At 42.2% G+C, this 19418-nt stretch overlaps 1 protein-coding gene across 3 annotated transcripts in view; it reads right to left on the reverse strand.

Annotated features, from left to right (window-relative positions):
- Nucleotides 1–336: 336 nt before the first annotated feature.
- LOC101002013 (lysM and putative peptidoglycan-binding domain-containing protein 2) overlaps nucleotides 337–19418 on the reverse strand; it is a 28641-nt gene continuing 9559 nt past the window's right edge. The window contains exons 1-3 of one of the 3 annotated variants that reach the window (XM_031661553.1): nucleotides 14706–15063; nucleotides 1993–2324; nucleotides 337–921 (exon numbers count right to left, since the gene is read on the reverse strand). In XM_031661553.1, the coding sequence (XP_031517413.1) occupies nucleotides 879–921; nucleotides 1993–2324; nucleotides 14706–14978 (648 nt within the window). In that variant the 5' untranslated portion in view covers nucleotides 14979–15063 and the 3' untranslated portion in view covers nucleotides 337–878. Of the gene's footprint in view, nucleotides 922–1992; nucleotides 2325–14107; nucleotides 14416–14705; nucleotides 15064–19418 lie in introns of those variants that run through there. The other 2 variants (XM_009210175.4, XM_009210174.2) reach the window with 2 other exon arrangements.

A 19418-nucleotide genomic window follows, 5' to 3' on the forward strand; every position in this document is an offset into this window, starting at 1 on the left:
AAGTCAATTTAAATAAGTACAGGACTACCAAACACTCATAAAGTAACTTAGCAATGAAATCTAAACTAGAATTCTGCAATATAATGTCAGATTATGGTATTATTTATTTGTTCTTTTGATTTATTCCATGTTTTCACCATATCTGAATCACATTAGGTCAATGAAAATGCCAAGATTACCAGTAATTGTAATTGATTTGCTTTTAGATTAGTAACACTTTTTTCAAAATTGCATTTATAATAATAAAAACCATTAAAGTGAAGAAGGAGCTGTCACCATTTAAATATATAATTTAAAAGTCAATTTTATTTTCTCATTTGTTAAAAAAATGAAGACTCAAGTTTAAAAACATAGTTTATTTTCTCATTCAGGCTTTGTAGTTTATTGTTACAAAATAGCGGACAAAATTTGGTTCTTTATATTAATAGAGAATACGTAAGACATATCGAAATATATATATAGCACTTAAGTTATAAACACACAGCAAATTCAGCATCACTTAAACAGCAACCATATTTTCACATGATCAGGATTGCATAAGGAGATAAACATTATTTTTAGCCTAAATATATAAATAGTCTTTGATGCTTTATGTCAATTAGTATTTATAAAAGCTAGTCTAAAAACTAACACCACCTACAAAAGTGATGAGCTTTAGGATACAACCTTGCCATCATGCCATAATAAAGACTTAAAATTATAGAAAGCCAGAGGAAACTAATCACTTCAGTGCAATTGCAGCAGGTAGAACTACCTAGTTATGATTTTAAGATGGACACTATAGGAATCCAGAAGGGATGTTTTTGAATCTTCAGTTGTTGGATTCTTTAAGGTCCAAACATATCTTAATTTTGGTTAGAGTTATGCCCCCAAATCACCTAACTGTGATAGAGGGAAGTTGCATAGGGACTTTCTTCATCTCTGAAAGAAAATAAATACAGCATAAATCAGTGTTTAGAACTGTATTCAGAAACCTAAAACATAAACTTATTATACAATTTAATATCCACTTGCCAAAGAAAGAATATATCAATTTAGAATATTGTGCATGCCTAGAAAATTGTATGAAATGCCAATACTTAAGACATACCTTACTATCTCCATTTTATTCGTATCTCAGTTATGAGAATAAATAATATCATTCATGTATTTATATTTGTCTATATTACATTTAAATATATTTTAAATCTATACTAAATTATATTCATATTTATATTTATGTTTTCTATATTTCACCTCTTTCTCAAAAGGATTTAAGGTACCAACAACAAAGGGCATATATATAATAAGATGAAAAAAATAGAAATAAAAAAATCAGGACTAAGGAAAGGAGAAGGAAACCAATGTATTAATCATAAGAAATATTATAGGAGTTGAACCCAGGTATCAATTTTAGTTGCAAGCTTCCCAGTAACCACAGCAAAAAAGGAAACAGTAGATTGTACTTTTCTGAAATCAAATCATAAAGAAAACAGGAAACCAATTCCTATAAGAGAGAGAAAAGTTTGTCCTAATATCAAATTTTAAAAACAAAGAAAAAAGCTTGCATGAGATCTTACGTAGGAAATACTCAGTAACAAATAACAGACAATGTCTTTGACAAGTTTTATAAAGATCAATATTTTACAAGTATTTTCTATGACACTGCTTCTCTTGAACGTGTCAATGAGAGAGACGCTTTTACTTTGCTGCTATCCAGAATTGCTAGCTGGACAGTGATGCTATTAAAGAAAAGAAGCAAACTTTTTATAGTAAATAACAGATAACAATGCTGCAACAGATAAAGCCTTGTGCAGCAGGCAGCAGCTCTGTTTAGAGTTTACATACTAAAAATGCCTTTCTAGAACTAAAATGCAGTTTTTAAAGAAAAAAAAAAAAAACAGGAAAGGCAAGAAAGAAAAGAAGAGAGAGAGACAAGAAAGATTTGGCCCAGCAAGGACATCTTAATAGTGATTTCTTTAGACTTTGACATTTGTACCAGGGTATTCTTACCTGCTCTCTTCTTTTAGCTTCTTGGCTGCCTGTGTTGATAACTTAATCTGCAAGTCAAGTCTCTGCAGGAAATCTCTGGCTGATACTTCCTCAGGTTGCACAGGCTGAACATCAGATTCTTGAGGACTGGGAGGAGGGAGGTCTTCCCCGGCCACCACTGGCTCCTCTTCCTGAGAAAAACTGTTACCAACAATTTCATTTTCTGGAGAATCAATGGAGTTAAGTCCATTAAACAACAAAGGCTTCTCTGATATAACTGGGATGTTCAAAGTTTTCTTCAGAAATATACAGTCATTGGTAAACAGTTTATTGGCCCTTTTAATCTGCTCCATCTAAAACATAAAAAAGGAAACACAGAGTTACATATGACCAAGTCAACGAGTAAGGTTTATTATATAACAACTACCAATATTCATAAGCAAAATGTACACAATGCTTTCTTGGGATCTGAGACTCTTCATTCAGGTTCGGTAACCTTCCCAGATATCTCCAGTTATTTCAAGAGATGTTGGAAAATTGTTTCCCGATTTTAAAAAAGGACAGACTAATTTTTCCCCACTATACTATTTCTACTACAAGGCAGCTTTTAATATCAGTGGACTTAAATCTCGGAAGTTTAAAAATGTAAAATATTTAGCACTTAATAAATTCCATTCTTGTTTTAACATTTCTATTATCTGATTTTTTAAAAACTTACCATGGCTGCTGTTTTACTTATGGAGTGCTTCCCATGTCTCTAGAACTGTGCTTAGTAAATACAGTTACTGTATGAACATGAGCTTGTTACTTATCTCATTGATCCTTTCTCCTCATGTGTAAGACAGGAACCATCTACTTTTCGCAGGGTTATTGCAAGGATTAAATGAGAGCTTATATACCCACTCACATCGAGGAGATATATATCTATATACATGAGATCACATATATATATATATATATGAAATATATATGTATATATCAAATATATATTTGATATGTATATATCAAAAAAGATATATGAGATATATATATGAGAGAATAGATACAAATATATGTACATTCTATACATATATCCCCATATATATCTATATGGAAAGAGAGAGAGAAAGTAGTAATTAGAGTATCTGGCAGTGGATGGTACTTACTACTCTCCATTTTCCAATGAAGAAATCAAAACACAAAAGAGATGGTAGATTTGACCAAGCACATACGGCTCTTTAAACGTTTAAACTGGGATTTTTGTCTGACTCCAAAGTCCACACAACATCTGGATTAAAGTGCACAACTAATGAAACCACATTATGGGGAGCCTTTAATGCCAAATGAATTCTGAGTAAACACAAAAAAAATTGTATTTCTACTTCAAAAAACCTGCAAAACCAACAGTCAACTAAGTGGACCCTGTTCTTCCTGCTTTGTTATAAGTTGATTCCATGCAAATCATACATGTAAAGCTTTCTTTTTTCTTCTAAAGGTACTCCATTAAAGGAATGAGATTTTTAAAAAGGATGGTCTTTTGTGTTCTAGTTTCTAGTTTAAGGAGAAAGAGAACATAAACATGGGTGGGTGCCTTTTAGAGACAAAATTTAAAACTAAAAATCCAAAGTATATCTGGTCTAGTTCAGGTTTGAGAGGGTTAATAACTTGGACACTCTGCCCATAGCAGGTTCAGGTATATGCTATTTCACCTTTAGGGCCCCTAGATCTTGCCCCCAAGCATCCAACTGCTCCCTCTCTCTTAGTGCATAGGCTTCCAATGACACTAAGCCCTCCCTTGGCTCCAGAGTGAACATATGACTCATTCCTGCCCTGTGGAGCATCACAGGCTTTCGTGATAGATCACAGGCCCATGACAGAATCATTCAGACATGCAAAGAGACTTCTGCAGGGCGGTAGAGGGGAGCGATCTCTACTGTTTTCTGCCAGAGGGAGATAGGCTGGAGATGCTGGCAGTCATCCTGGCACCTTGTGGAATCTGATGCTACAGCTACCTTAGAAGTGAGCATTTGGACTTCTGGATCACAGCCTGAAGACAGAACGTGCTCACTTCCAAGAGCCACTAAACTCCACTTGGAGTTTGTTTTTTGTTTAGGCCAATTTGAGTTAGGTTGTCTGTCACTTGTAGCTGAAAGAGCTCTTGCTGATACAGTGCCCTTTGAAATGCTTCTCAGAAGGGGACTATGATTGCTGATAGTCATTGCTTCCTGGGAATAACGATGGAAGACAGAAACAGATGGGAACACCAGGATCCAAACTGCTGAGCAGAGCTAGGAACTGCAAGAGTACACTATGAATTCTTTCAGGGCAAGAACTGGTTATTGCTATAGGCTTCCTGGTCTGACACAGATCTCATATGCACTAAGTGCTCAGGATGGATGGATGGATGGATGGACAGATGGATGGATGGATGGATGAATGACTTAACACAGGTCAAAGGAGTGGGCACGGAAAATGAAGTAATCAGAAATGGGTAGTAAGTTGTCTGTTGGGCTGCTTACTCTCCTTTCAAACCCACTCTCCCCTCCCAATCCATTCCCCACTCTTCTTGGACTTGTTCTAAACCCTAGGAGGCTGACTTTTTAAGAACTGCATTACCCAGGCCTCCTTGTCCTCGGAATTCCAGTTGGTTTTCCAACAGCAGCAGAACGACCTTACCATAACCAGTGGCTGCATTCCTCTCTGGTGAGAGTTCCTATCAGGAGTCCCAGATCCAAGGCTCCAGATCTTGCCAGTGTTCCCTTGGCCCTTCAGGCCTAGGGGTAATGTCTCCCTACTATTGCTAGTCTCTGGGTGCTTCACCTTCCCTTATTGGTTCCCTCAACCATGCTCACACTCAGTGAATGTCCCTTCATTAAATTCTCTTCGGCCACATCCTCTGAGAGTGTTATCTGTATTCTGCTGGGATGCTGACAGATACATCTATCATATGGAGCACAATGGGCCATCAAGGCCAAGCAAGGGGCCTACAGAGGACTAGACAAGGTGACTGAGTCAGAGGCTGTGTGCAGTCAGGGAGTCCATAAGCAGTGAAGGGCAAGGCTCCCCTGGCTTCTGTACATACTGCTGCATAAGTGACTCACTATAACTGGTCCACAAGCTTGCTGAAGTCAGGGGCTTTACTGTCTTCATCTCAATGTCATTAGTAAGCATTTAAGATGTATGTGGACCTTTATGGTCTAGACTCTAAGATGATACATGAGATGCCAGAGTCAAGGACACCAGGGATATCCAGACACAGTTAGCATCAAGGTGGGAACCAATCTAAGGACAGGGGCAGATTTGAGTCTTGAGTTTAATACAGGATAGTACTCAGAAGCAAGGTTTCAGGGGCCATACTTTCTGGGTTCACATCCTGGCTTTCCCATTTTCTAACCATTCCCTGTCTGTTTACTATCAGTAAAGTAAGGATAGTAATAGTTCCTTCATCTCCCTATATCATTGTGAATATTAAATGAATTAATTCATGTAAAGTATTTAGAATGACATATGGGCTGAGTGCAGAGGCTCATGCCTGTAATCCCAGCACTTTGGCAGGCCAAGGTCAGGAGTTTGAGACCAGCCTGACCAATACAGCAAAACCTCATCTCTATTTAAAAAAAAAAAAAATCAGCCGGGCATGGTGGTGCATGCCTGTAATTCCAGCTACTTGGGAGCCTGAGGCATGAGAATCACTTGAATCCGGGAGGCAGACGTTGCACTGAGCCGAGATCACACCATTGTACTCCAGGAATACATACACACACACACACACACACACAAACACACACACACGGCACACAAGAAGTACTCAAAAGTGTCAGCAATTATTATCATTAAATTTAATTAAAAGTAAGAAAGCATCAGGTAAGGGCAGATTCTAACATGTAATCAGCAAATGAGAAGGAAGAAGGTAGAAATTTTCTCCCACAAAATATTGTTTCTCAGCCAAGCATGGTGGCTCACTACTGTAATCCCAGCACTTTGGGAGGCCGAGGCAGGTGGATCACCTGAGGTCAGGAGTTCAAGACCAGCCTAGCCAACATGGTGAAACCCCATCTTTACTAAAAATGCAAAAATTAGCTGGGCATAATGGCAGGTGCCTGTAATCCCAGTCACTAGGGAGGCTGAGGCAGAAGAATCGCTTGAACCTGGGAGGCGGAGGTTGCAGTAAGCCAAGATTGTGCCATTGTACTCTACCTTGGGTGACAGAGTGAGACTCCATCTCAAAAAAAAATGGTTTCTGCCCCAAAATAAGACTATATAGGGAAAATTTCACATGGATAAGCCCAGATGAATACCATAATATATTGTCACTGCTTTGAGGTGTCACAAAAGACTTTGAATAGGTTTTTCAAAAGGTAATGAAAATCTTAACCTGTTCTTTACAAGCTATGGCTTAGGCCAAATGTGTAGGCTCTAAACTCTGTCACCCATGAAGAAATATGAAATCAGACATGCAAAGAGCCAGGAATAAAAGCATTCCATCTAGAAAAAGGAGCAGCAAACGCCCCAGAGCAGGAAAAAAATCACGTGGCTAAAGTGTAGGGCGTAATAAGCAAACTTCCAACCAGGCAGGGCCTTGGGTTCCAAGCTAAGGAATTTGGAATTTATTTAAAATGTGATGAGAAGCCACTGGACGGTGAAGGCAGGGAGTGGCATGATCTGATCATAGTTAAAGATCACTTCCGCACCTGGATGCAGAAAATGAATTAGCAGCTGGGTGTAGAAAACGAATTAGCAGCTGGGTGCAGAAAATGGATTAGCAAGAAAGAGGCACCTGCCATAGTACAGACAACAAACTGAAAAATCCAAAATGGTGAAATGATGTTTTCTTTTGCTTTGATATGTTTTTAATTTATTTTATCTTTATTGTTTTTGAGGTAGAGTCTCACTCTGTCGCCCAGGCTGGAGTGCAGTGGCACGATCTCGGCTCACTGCAACCTCTTCCTCCCAGATGAAAGCTATTCTCCTGCCTCCGCCTCCTGAGTAGCTGGGATTACAGGTGCATGCCACCATGCCTGGCTAATTTTTTGTATTTTTAGTAGAGACAGGCCTTCGCCATGTTAGCCAGGATGGTCTTGATCTCCTGACCTCATGATCCACTTGCCTCAATTTCCCAAAGTGTTGGGATTACAGGCATGAGCCACCGCACCCGGCCTGCTTTGGTATCTTTTATACTTCTGTCTGAACATAGATGGGTCTGCTGTTCTGGCAATTTCACTTCACATAAAGCTAAGAAAAGTCATCATCCAATCCAAGGAAGAGCTGGAAAACTCTATAGCTTTCCTACCTACCCTCTGTTCAACATTTCCTAAGATCCAATTAATGCTGAGACTAGAAAGTGTGTCCTTTCAAACTGATGTAGGACTATCCTCTGTTTCTTAGGGATGGATGAATGGGAGTGGGGAGGTACATCAATCAATGCTTTCATTTCAAAAGTCTCCCTTAATCTAGATTGAATAGTATGACTCAGTGAAGTATAAATTTACTGTGTAGTCAGTAAGAGACAGATTATAGAATAAGGAAAGTAATAGCCAAAGGGTGGTCACAAGTTCAATCATGGTGAAATTAGGTAGAACAAATGCCATCAATAACTTAAAACAACATACTGAAAATGACTCCCCAGCCAGGCGTGGTGGCTCATGCCTGTAATCCCAACACTTTCGGAGGCCAAGGCAAATGGATTGCTTGAGCCCAGGAGTTTGAGACCAGTCTGGGTAACACAATAAAACTCCATCGCTACCAAAAAGTATCCCCCAAAACATTTAGCTGGGTGTGGTGGTGCACCCCTATAGTTCCAGCTACTCGGAGGCTGAGGCAGGAGAATCGCTTGAGCCTGGGAGGTCAAGACTGTAGTTAGCCAAGATCTTGCCACTGCGCTCCAGGCCAGGTGACAGAGCAAGATCCTGTCTCAAAAAAATTTTTTTTAAATAAAATAAAATACAATGATTCCCCTGTGAAGGAAATTCACAAAGCATCCTTCTAGAAGATACCTTAAGAGCAGGCTGCTGAGTAAGGTCAAGAACTCTTCCCATCTTAGACCAGCATCATCAGTCCACCTACCTAATAGTGAATGCAATTCTCAAAACTTCTTTTTCCTTCCTCTCCATTCCTTAAAAGATATAAGCTGATCCAAAAACGTTTCAGGATACATAATAACATGTACATAGCACTGTGTGGCTTGCAGAATGTTCTCACATACGCATACAGCTCTCACGTGATTATTAGTTTGCAGAAAACAGACTTAAATATTAAATCATTCTCCCAAGATTCACCCCCACATCTGTCTCCTGTTACGTTCTAAGTGTTGATGGCAATGAGACCAGACCCCTCCATTGCTATGTGTTCATGAGAAAAAGGCTTTTCTTCCTTCCCCACACTGTCACAAAAGTACATGAGATTCTATTTGTGGCAAAGGTCCAAAAAAGGCAAATGTATAGATTAGAAAGCATATTGGTGGTAGTCTAAGACTGAAGAAGGAAACAAAGAGTGAGAGGAATGGATGGGCATGGGGATCTTTTCAGGGTGATGAAACGTTCTAACATTGAATTCCAATAATGGCCTCACAACTCTGTAAATTTAAAGTCATTGAATTGTACACTTAAGATGGGTGAATTTTGTGGTATACAACCTCAATAAAGGTGTTTAAAAAAACAATGAGAATCTACAAAAACCCCGAATGACTAAAGGCTACTTTGCCATACCTCTCACTTCTGGTGGCACTATTTATAGTTATCTTCTCTTTAGCAAGGGACAGCAATCTCTATCAGCAGCAGGGGTTAAAGTTATGAACACTAAAGATTTATGTGCACCTAGGATTCTAAATCACAACGTTTATTCTCTCTAAAAATGACAATCATTTCACCTTTTCTCAGCAAGGTAACTTTTGTTAGTGGAAACATTAAGCAACAACTTGGCTTAGCAGCGAATTGGCAGAGGAAGAGAGAATCCTGGGAATAAAACTGGCTAGGAAGTAGCTGACGGTACTGCAGGGTGAGGTGGCCTCTGGAGAGGGAAAAAGACAGGCAAACTGCCTGGAGGAAGCAAAGAGAAAAAAGAAAGAGTGTATGCAAATAATAGGTCCTCCTGGCTGCCTCCTTTCCACTTTCAGTTTCTACATGGCTCTCTGGAGGTTTCTCCAGGGTTTCTGCACAAAAATTTACGGTGGCAGCCTGGAGTTGATCAATTTCCTCCAGAGGCTTGACTTCAACTGGGAGGAGCCAGGATCACTGAAAAAGCAATAGCTAAATCAAGAATACAGAGTTAGGGAAGGAGTCTTAACGTCCCAGAGGAGATAAACACGCCCAGGGGAATGCCAGTCCAAGCAAGTTTACATCTGAGGTTTGAACTATATTTAACAGTTACTCAACCCACCCCAAATAGTTTCAGTTTCCCAGACCCACTTCCTCAAATGCCTCTTCCTCTGGCAGAGCTGCTCAAGCCTAAACTTATATGTCACTCAATGTAAAGACCCACTGCTGGTGGAGGGGAGGAGACAAACACTGAGCACCAGCAAGGGCAGCAGTCTTTTATAGATTTGAGAATGAGCCTCAAACCAAATCTTGCTGTTCAAGTCTTCAGCAGGCCGTACCTCTTCACTCAGCCCTTGCCCTGGGTCCTGACTTCCAGTGTCTGTTGGGCTCCATGGCTGGCTATTTCAAACCAGTCAAGCTTTCCGGTGGATGAAGAGTCCACATGTATGTGGAGAACTCACAACATGCCAGGCTCCAGGCTAGCCATGGAAGATACAAACATCAATCAAACAAATTCCCTGGCTTCTCAAGTAGCTAGAAGCTACTAGAAAGCAGTAGCTGAAAAACTCACCATGAATAAAAAGAGAACAACATGTATTATCTTCCAGCCCCAGCATCTAGCCCAAGGTCTCAAACCAACCAGGCTCAACAGAAGTTGGTTATGAAAATAATGAATGCCAGTTTTTAGTGGCTATCAATGACTAAAAAAGTGATGGTAGGAAAGAGTCATAATGATCATTCCTAAGTCACTAGCAAAAGAACTTGGGTCTATCAGGTGTCACACCTAGCCAGCTTCTTGAAACTCCACATTCTTCTTTCCCATCCCCAGGATGCCCAGGCCCATCTCTAGGGGAGAGACATTCAAACTAAACAGTAAACAAACAAGCAGAACATTTACAGCGTATCAGCAAATCATCCGGACCCCAGCCACATCTCACCACCTCCTTCCTTCTCTACTGCTTTGGTCCGAGCTGCTATCCTTTCCCACCTGCATTATTACAAAAGTCATCATCTTATCTGGTTTCCTGGCTTGGTACTAGCTTCCCTACAAACTATTTTTAAAGCAGCAGCCAGAGTAATCCTTTTAATGCACAAGTCAGATTATGTCACTCTTCTGCTCAAACCCCTTAAATGTATCCCAACTCAGAGAAAAAGACAAAGTCCTTACAATGGTCTTCAAGGTCCAAAGTGATCTAGTCCAACTATACCCCATTGCATTCTAAGCACCAGCCACAGTACTCCTGGAAGGTGCCAATTATGTTCTCACCTCAAGGCCTTTGCACCACTGGTTATTCCTTCTGCCTGGAATGTTCTTCACCAGATATCTGCACAGCTCCCTCCCTCACCTCCTTCTCAGCAAGGCCTTCCCTGGCCACACCATTTTAAATTCCAGCCATCTCCACGAGCCCTCCCCAACTTCCTCTCCTGCTTGATTTTTTTTTTCATTATGCTTATCAATATCTGACATGAGACATTTTATTTTTCTACTTACTGTCTCCACTAACTAAAATATAAGCTCTATGAGGACACAGATTTTTATTTACTCACTAATGTATCGCCAGAAAAGTAGCTCTGAGGGAAAGAAAAAAATTTGGATGAATGATAAATACTGTTAGGAAAATATGGCAGGGAGGTTGGGGAGGAGTGCTGGCGGACTGGGAAGAAAGGCTACAATTTGACATAGAGTGTGCAGAAAAGGCCTTAAGAATGAGATATTTAAGCAAAGACTTGATGGCCTTGAGGGAACAAATCACCCAGCCAGAATCAGCTCCATCATTCGCCCAGGGCCAGTGAAAAAAATGAAAATGTGAGGCCCTTGTTCACGAACTATTAAAAATTTCAAGAGATGACAGTAGAGCATTAAACCAAGTGTGAGGCCCTTCTAAGCATGGGGTCTTGTGCGACTGTGCAGGTCACATGCCCATGAAGCTGGTCCTGCATCCAGCTATTAGAGTAAGACACATGCAATGGCAAGTGCAAGAACCCTAAGGCGGAACAGTACTTTGGGAACAAGCAAAGCAGCCATGCTTGTTAAAAATACCGACTCTGGCCAGGTGTGGTGGCTCACGCTTATAAGCCCAACACTTTGGGAGGCCAAGGTGGGTGGATCATGAGGTCAGGAGTTGAAGACCAGCCTGGCCAACACAGTGAAACCCTATCTCTACTAAAAATACAAAAATTAGCCGGGCGTGGTGGCATGTGCCTAAAGTCCCAGCTACTCGCAAGACTGAGGCAGGAGAATAGCTTGAACCCGGGAGGCGGAGGTTGCAGTGAGCCAAGATCGCGCCACTGCACTCCAGTCAGGGTGACAAAGTAAGACTCTGTCTCAAAAACAAACACAAACAAACAAACAAAACAGAGACTCCTAGACTCCTTTTCTGGGTATTCCAATCCCATAGATCCAATGTCAGCTAGGATCCTTTATTTTTAGTTTGCCCCAGGGTATTCCTGTCCTGTCCAGGCAAATTTGAGGAACATGGATCTATTCTCACATCCTGAGATGTGCCCCGCTGCCAGTCCTTCAGCACCACCTCAGAAAATGGCTCCCAGCTTGTTCCCCTTGTAATCCAGGGCTGGCAACCAGGTCTCCATCTTCACCCCCTTGTCGGAGTCTCTGTTCTGGGAACTTCCTTGTACCTAGAGTAGGACTGGCTCTTAATCAGTCTTCCACCAAAGGACTGAAGTCCTGCCTGGACACCCAGCTGGGTGGCTGAGGCTGCCATGGAAAGATAGGCTTCCCTGAGAGTTTCTGCTCATCTATGCAAGATTGCCAGACATGATATGTTCAGGACAACTGTTTGCTGGACTGACTTAATTTCTAGGTGCACTGCCTTGGGTCTCTAAGCCCCCAGTATCTCATTTTTGACCTTTTAAAACAATCATTTAAATATGTAGATGATCTACATGTTGTAGATGATCTTGCCAGTCAACACTAGAAACCTAATTTGCTCAACTTCTTTCTGTTGAGTCAGGAGAAGAAAAATATTTTTCTGCCTTTACAGCTTCCACCTTTACTCACAGTGAGTAAACCTAATCAATATCTGCAGATGTTAGGCCAGTGCAGTGGCTCACACCTGTAGGCCCAACACTTTGGGAGGTGGAGGTGGGTGGACTGCTTGAGCACAGGAGTTCGAGACCAGACTGGGCAACATAGTGAGACCCCATCTCTACAAAAAATACAAAAATTAGCTGGGCATGTGGCTTGGGCCTGTAGTCCCAGCTACTCAGGAGGTTGAGGTGGGAAGATCACTTGAGCAGCGGCAGTCGAGGCTGCAGTGAGCCATGTTAGCACCACTGCACTCCAGCCTGGGCAACAGAGTGAGACCCTGTCTCAACAACAACAAAAAAATCTGAAGATATTAAAACAAAAATATCACTTCACTGTTATGGTAAGTATTATCACTGATTCTATATTACCAGTGGAGGAGTCTCTAAAAATTTTTATCATCTATAAGCCAGTGCCCAAAGTAATGAGAAATACATGTAACAAACCAGTGGTCCTCAACCAGGGGTAAGTTTGCCTCCAAGAGAACATCTGGCAATGCCTGAATAGGGGTCAGGGAGTGCTACTGGCATCTAGTGGGTAGAGACCAGAGTTGCTGCTAAATATTCTACACTGCACAGGACAACCCCGTACAACAAAGAGTTTTCTGATCTATAACACCAACAGTGCTGAGGTTGGGAAACCCTGTAATGAACTATGGGTCACTAGCAATTATAGTTCTTGATTCATTACACTTGTGTTTAACATCTTAAAATCAAAAGTCTTTATAAAAGCAATGAAAAATCTGATTTACACTTTAATTTTAAAAAGGAGTAATGAGGTTATGAGTAACAGGATCTATATTAGACATAACAGGGATTAGGAAGCATTTGATCAAAGGTGGAGAACTGCAGTGAACAGATGTATAGCAGTTATCTACAATCACCTCAGGTGAAACCACAGAGAGCTGTGGGTCACAGAGAGATTGCATGGGAAGAGAGCATGGGAAATAACACTCTTCTGCATATCATAGATTCCTAGGTGCAGTCACTAGCCTAGTAAGGCAAGATGCCGGAAAACCAGACAGAAAAGACTGTCCTTCTTCAGCAGCCAGGATGCTGAGAGAGCTCCTGATAAGACTAGGATAAAAATAAAAATGGATATCAAAAGTAATATCTAAAGAAGAGCAAATGCTTTATCACTGTTAATTCAAGCTGGTCTCAATGAATGATCATACTTGGAAAATATCCCTACCTCTCATCCACCTTCTCATCTGTAAAAAGATTAATTACACCTACCTCCTAGGCTTATTGTGAAAATTAAATAAGATAAAGATGAAACAAGACAAATGCAATGCCTGCCACACAGGAGGCAGTCAGCAGAGGGTAGCTACTGGTATTTCCCAACTTCACTTTCCTCCGGCTCTGACCCAAACCAGGCCCCATTAATGCACATGGAGAATTGTAGTTCTATGTTCACATTTACAGAACTCCCAAGACGGCAGAATGGGCATGATAAAGTCAATACATGACTGCACAGCAAGGTCCCTCTCAAAATATTTCAAAGAGAGAAGGACCTGATAGGTAAACACATACCAGCTTAAATATGCAAAATACATTCTCCTTCATACTGATTCTCCTTCATTCGGTAAATGGCCAGAAAGAGTTTCACTTTAAGAGAAAGATATAGATAAGATCCTCTTTCTTCCCACTGCTGTCTAAGGTACTTCGAGAAAGAACACTGAAAACTGATACAAAGCCCAAATGTAAAAAGGCCATCACGCAGCTCACAGTTAATTATAAGTAATTTTAATGAAACAATTTGTTCCCTCAGGTTTCCATGTTCTTCCCAGAGGTGTAATGCAATACACCCAAGACACACACACTTATAAATTTGTAATAAACGCAGCCCTCCAGCTCACCTACACCACAGTTCTTGGCTGCTGCTTAGCGACAGGTGTCACATTCGCGGTTGCCAGTGAGCCCAGAGGGTGTAATTTCACTTCTACATAAAGAGGCATAATCGATAGCACCAGAACCACCCAGTAGGAACAACTGCACCATTCCTGACTCATCACGGAGCTTGTTTTCACAGACAACAAAATTCACCTCAGTTGGGCTTTGCGTAAATATAGAGTGGAGTGATGGGGACTGCAAATCGGGTGAAAGTGGTTCCCGGGGATGCCAAAGCCCTAGTACTCTTTGGCCTCCCTCACGCGACAGATCTAGTCTGAGCCTGGGCGGGGCCCCGGGAACTGGATGCAGCTACCTAGGGAGGGAGCCCTGGCGACCCGCCCCACCCGCTGCAGGACCAGCTTGGGCGACCACTGCGGTGGCCAGCAGCGCGCGCTGAGCGAGCCCTGGGAGCCGAGTCGCCCGAAGACGCACGGCCGTCCCTGCGACTCCCTATCCCCCAAACCCCCACCCGCAGTCCCACCCCCACCCCCACCCGCACCCCGAGCCGCACCGCCTCCCGCGCGGGAGCTGCCAGCCCGGGCCGCGGCGGCGCGCCCTGCTCACCGTGACACCGTACTTGAGCGCGATGCCCTGCAGCGTATCGCCCGCGCGGACCCGGTGCTCCACATGGCGCTCGATGACGCCGGCGCCCAGCGGAGCCCGCACGCTGGCGGTGCTGCCGTACGAGCGGGTCTTGGTGCGGGCCAGGCTCAGCGACAGCTCGGCCTCCTCGGACTCGGAGCCGGAGCGCGAGCGCGGCGGCGGCGAGGGGGCCGAGGGCCGCGGCGCGCGGAGGCCGCCTTCCCGCAGGGATAGTGCGGGCGAGGAGTCCGCCATGGGTCCTGCCGAGGCCGCCGGGTCGGGGAGCTTGCCAAGGGGGTGGTGCCTCCTCCTCCTCCTCCGCCGCCGCCGCCGCCGCCGCCTCTTCCTCCTCACAGGGGCTGCAGCAGGCCGTTCCGCGGGGGCGGCGGGCGGGAAGCCGAGGCGGGGAGCCGCAGGCCGGGCATGGCGGCCGCCTCCTCCTCCGCGTCCTGCCTGCCGGGGCGTCCGCGGCACACGCACCCGCAAGGGGAAGAGCGAAAGTAGCTCCCGCTGCGGCCTGCCGGAACCGGGAAGACCCTGCGGAGCGAGGGAGCGGGGGCGCGCTGAAGCCCGCGGCCGTGGGGGCTAAGGGAGGCCCATCTGCAGGCGTCCTAGGCCCCAGGTGGACCCCTGCTCCATGCTCATAGAGCCCCGACAGAACCCTGCCCTGGCCACGGCCAAAAAAAAAAAAAAAAGCGTTGCTCTGCCTCCTTTATTTATTCCCCAGCAGGAACCAGCTCAGACCTTCAGGCTCTGCCAATGCCAAGGGTACTTCCCTCCCCCTACCCCGGTGACCTCAAAGTTCACGTCACAGAAAAACTTAAGATCATCAAACACACACAGACAGCTTCTCCAGGTCCATCTTAATAGCCGCAGAGCTCAGTCCTTTCAACATTGCACTAGGAGGGATAGTACTTCTAAGGCCTAATAGGTGGCCTCAAAATAACCCCCTAGTTGTTCGGGTTTCACACTTTGTATACTAATGCCAATTTAAGTCCTGGCTGCCTCAAAAGCCTGGCCACATACAATTCATTCTTCTGGCTCAGTAGTTGGAATTTACTATCTGCATTCATCTTCTTTTCCTCAGTTTATTCTTTGACACCCTGAAATCGCAACTCCCTGCCCCGTATTGCTATTAATATTATAACCACCAAAGACCTCTTATCTGTACTCTTCATCTGAACACCGTCTACTTTTGAACACCCTTTCAACACACTGTACACATTTACTAGCATCTAGTGCCTGGTTTCTGTTGTATTTTGGACAGCTCTCCAAGAAGAGGTACCTTGTAGGAAGGTCCGGAGCCAGGAGGTTTGATTCGTTGGCTGAAGTTTTGGTATGTTGCTGTGCTGGACAGAGGCAAAGCTAATACTGCTCAGGAGACAAAGGATGGGACAGGAGCAAGCTTCCACATCACCATCCCACTCAAAACTCCTACAATGGCTCTCTGGGGACAACAGCATTACTGAAAACCTACATTGGCGTTCAAGCTATTATTTCTATTTTTATTATTCATGTTCTGACCATACCCCATCTATAACTCATTCTGTATACTCCACATATTCCTGCCAAACAGAGCCTCTGAAACTGGCCTCCTTGTTCCTACTTTCATACCTTGCATGTTATTCCTTCCAATAGTAACACTCTTCCAGTACCCTCTACTACATTTTTTAAATCTTTAAGTTCTGTTTCAAATGATACATCCTCCATGAGATTTTTTCCTAATTCTTCCCAATGGTCCCTTTTTCCCACCTACCCAACTGTTATTGTTTCATCTTTGAACTCCAAGAGGTTTGTATTAATACTTCTGGTTTAGTATTTAACTCTCTGTGTTCTGTGTTTGTACTTGCATGTACATGCATGAGCTTGTCTTATCTCCTCCAACAGATACATGCTCCTGGGAGGCATAACTGGGTCGTACTCATCTTTTTAGCTCCAGCAGTGCCTAGCTCAGTGGGAAAAAAATAATAATAATAATTACAAGTGGTTGAATTGAAGTGTAGTAAAACGATCCTGAATGCTAGTTTGGATTGTTTTAGCATAAGTCTGCCACGCATGAACTTTTCGGTGGTATCTCGTGTGTCCATTTCAGGACCCAAGAGAGAGGCAGAATCTGTCTCAATATATAGACAAGATCTGGTAATGTTTCAAGAAAGAAGTGTCTTCCTTCAAAGAGTTTACAATCTAGGAATGAGATAGCATATAATGTTTTCCACTAAGAAAAAGTTTACTGCATGACTGAAAGTTTTTATCTGAAGATTAAAGAACTGAGCCGGCGCAGTGGCCCATTCCAGCACTTCGGGAGTCTAAGGAAAGAGGATCACTTGAGCCCAGGAGTTCAAGACCAGCTTAGGCAACATAGTGAGATCCATTTCTACAAAAAATACAAAACTTAATCGGGCATGTGGCATACTCCTGTAGTTCCAGCTACCTGAGAAACTGAGATAGGAGGATCGTTTAAGCCCAGAAGGCGATCTCTGCACTAAGCAGAGATCACGCCACTGCACTGCAGCCTCGGCAACACAGCGAGACCCTGGGGTTTTTTGTTTTGGTTTGGTTTTGGGGTTTTCCTTGTTTGTTTGTTTGTTTTGAGATAGAGTCTTGCTCTGTTGCCGAGGTTGGAGTGCAGTGGTGTGATCTCAGTTGACTGCAACCTCTGCCTCCCAGGTTCAAACAATTGTCCTGCCTCAGCCTCCTGAATAGCTGGGACTACAGGTGTGCGCCACTATGCCTGGCTAATTTTTTGTCTTTTTAGTAGGGATGGGGTTTCATCATGTTGGCCAGGCTTCTCTCAAACTTCTAACCTCAAGTGATCGATCAGCCTCGGCCTTCCAAAGTGCTGGGATTACAGGCCTAAGCCACCATGCCTGGCCCTGTTTTGTTTATTTGTTTTGTTTTGTTTTGTTTTAAAGAACTGGGTTACATGAGGTGTTATTAGATGTTCATTGTTTTCCTTCTTAAACCAGAACTTCAAAATTGTTTTAATATGTATCTACCTACAACATAGAAGTTCATCACAATTAATGATGAAACATTAAAAGCATTTCCTTTGAAGGGAAGGATAAGAAAAGGAAGCCTATTACTGCCTCTATTTAACATTGTTTTGAAGGTCTTTGCCAATGCAATTTTAAAAAGAAGAAAGGAAAATGAAGATTGAAAAGAAATAAACAAACTGTTGTTTACAGATAGTAGCCAATACTAAAATGTTTACAGGCAACACAGATAATGACTACATTAGAACTGCTCAAACAAGAGTTCACCAAAGTTACAAGATACAAGATCAATATAAAAACATCAATTGCATGACTCAATAAGAAAATATAAGTGTGAAAAAGATGACATTCCAGATACCATCAAAAATACCTAGGAATAAATTTAACAAAAGAAAATTGTTCCTGGTGGAGTAGGAGCAAAAAAATTTTTAAGGTAATAAATAAATAAAAAGATAAAAAATAAAAGAAAGAAAAGTGTGCCTTGTATGGAAAATATAAAACTTTTTTGAAGTACATAAAAGAAATATAAAAGCAGAGATATACCATGTTTGTGAATGGGAAATGCAAAATAATGAAAGTATCATTTTCTTTACAAACTAATGTTAAATTCGTTAAAATTCCAAACAAAATTTCTATAGGAGTCTTCAAAGGGCATGACAGAGTTATCCTGAAATTCATATGAAAGATAAAGCACTAACAAGAGCCAAGGCATTCCTGAAGAAGAATTAGGAAACAGGGTTACCGTCATAGCCATCAAGACTTAAAAACTATGAGAACTAAAGCAATGTGGGACTGGTGCTGAGACAGAAAAACATAATAAAGGGACAATGAAGTAAGCCAGTAAACAGATTCAAATACATTGGAGAACTTAATCTATAACAGACATAAAGTTACGTATTCAATAAATGTTGCTGGAACAATTAGTTTTCTGTGAGAGAAGATGAAATTAGATCCCTGCCTTATACTATACATCAAAATCAATTATAGATTGATTAAAGACAGAATTGGGAAAAACAAACTTTAATGCTTTTGCAACAATATTTTTATAACCGTGGGATAGTAAAAGATTTTTTAAACAAGATACCAAAATCATATCACATAATTCATCCATTTAAAGTGTATAATTCAATGCTTTTCTGCATATTTATGTTACATTACTAATTTCTTGAATTGTCACAAATATACCTAACACAAAATTCACCATTTTAACTATTTTTAAGCATATAATTCAGTAACATTAAATATACTCATGACCCGGGTGGTGACTCTTGCCTGTTATTCCAGCACTTTGGAAGGCCAAGGCAGGTGGATTGCTTAAGGCCAGGAGTTCAAGACCAGCCTGGCCAACACTGCGAAAGCCCATTTCTACTAAAACTACAAACATTAGCCAGGTGTGGTGGCAGGTGCCTGTAATCTCAGCCACTTGGGAGGCTGAGGCACAAGAATTGCTTGAACTTGGGAGGTGGAAGTTGCAGTGACCCGAGATCACAACACTGCACTCCAGGCTGGGTGACAGAGGGAGACTCTATCTCAAAAAAATAATAATTAAATATATATATATATACACACACACACACACATACACACACACACATATTATATATATATTCACAATATTATGCAACTATCACCATTTCCAAAAGTTTGTCATCACTCCAAAAAGAATTTTTTTTTTTTTTTGAGACAGTGTCTCGCTCTGTCA

Source organism: Papio anubis, unplaced genomic scaffold (assembly GCF_008728515.1).
Source record: "Papio anubis isolate 15944 unplaced genomic scaffold, Panubis1.0 scaffold187, whole genome shotgun sequence".
Classification (NCBI taxonomy): Eukaryota; Metazoa; Chordata; class Mammalia; order Primates; family Cercopithecidae; genus Papio; species Papio anubis.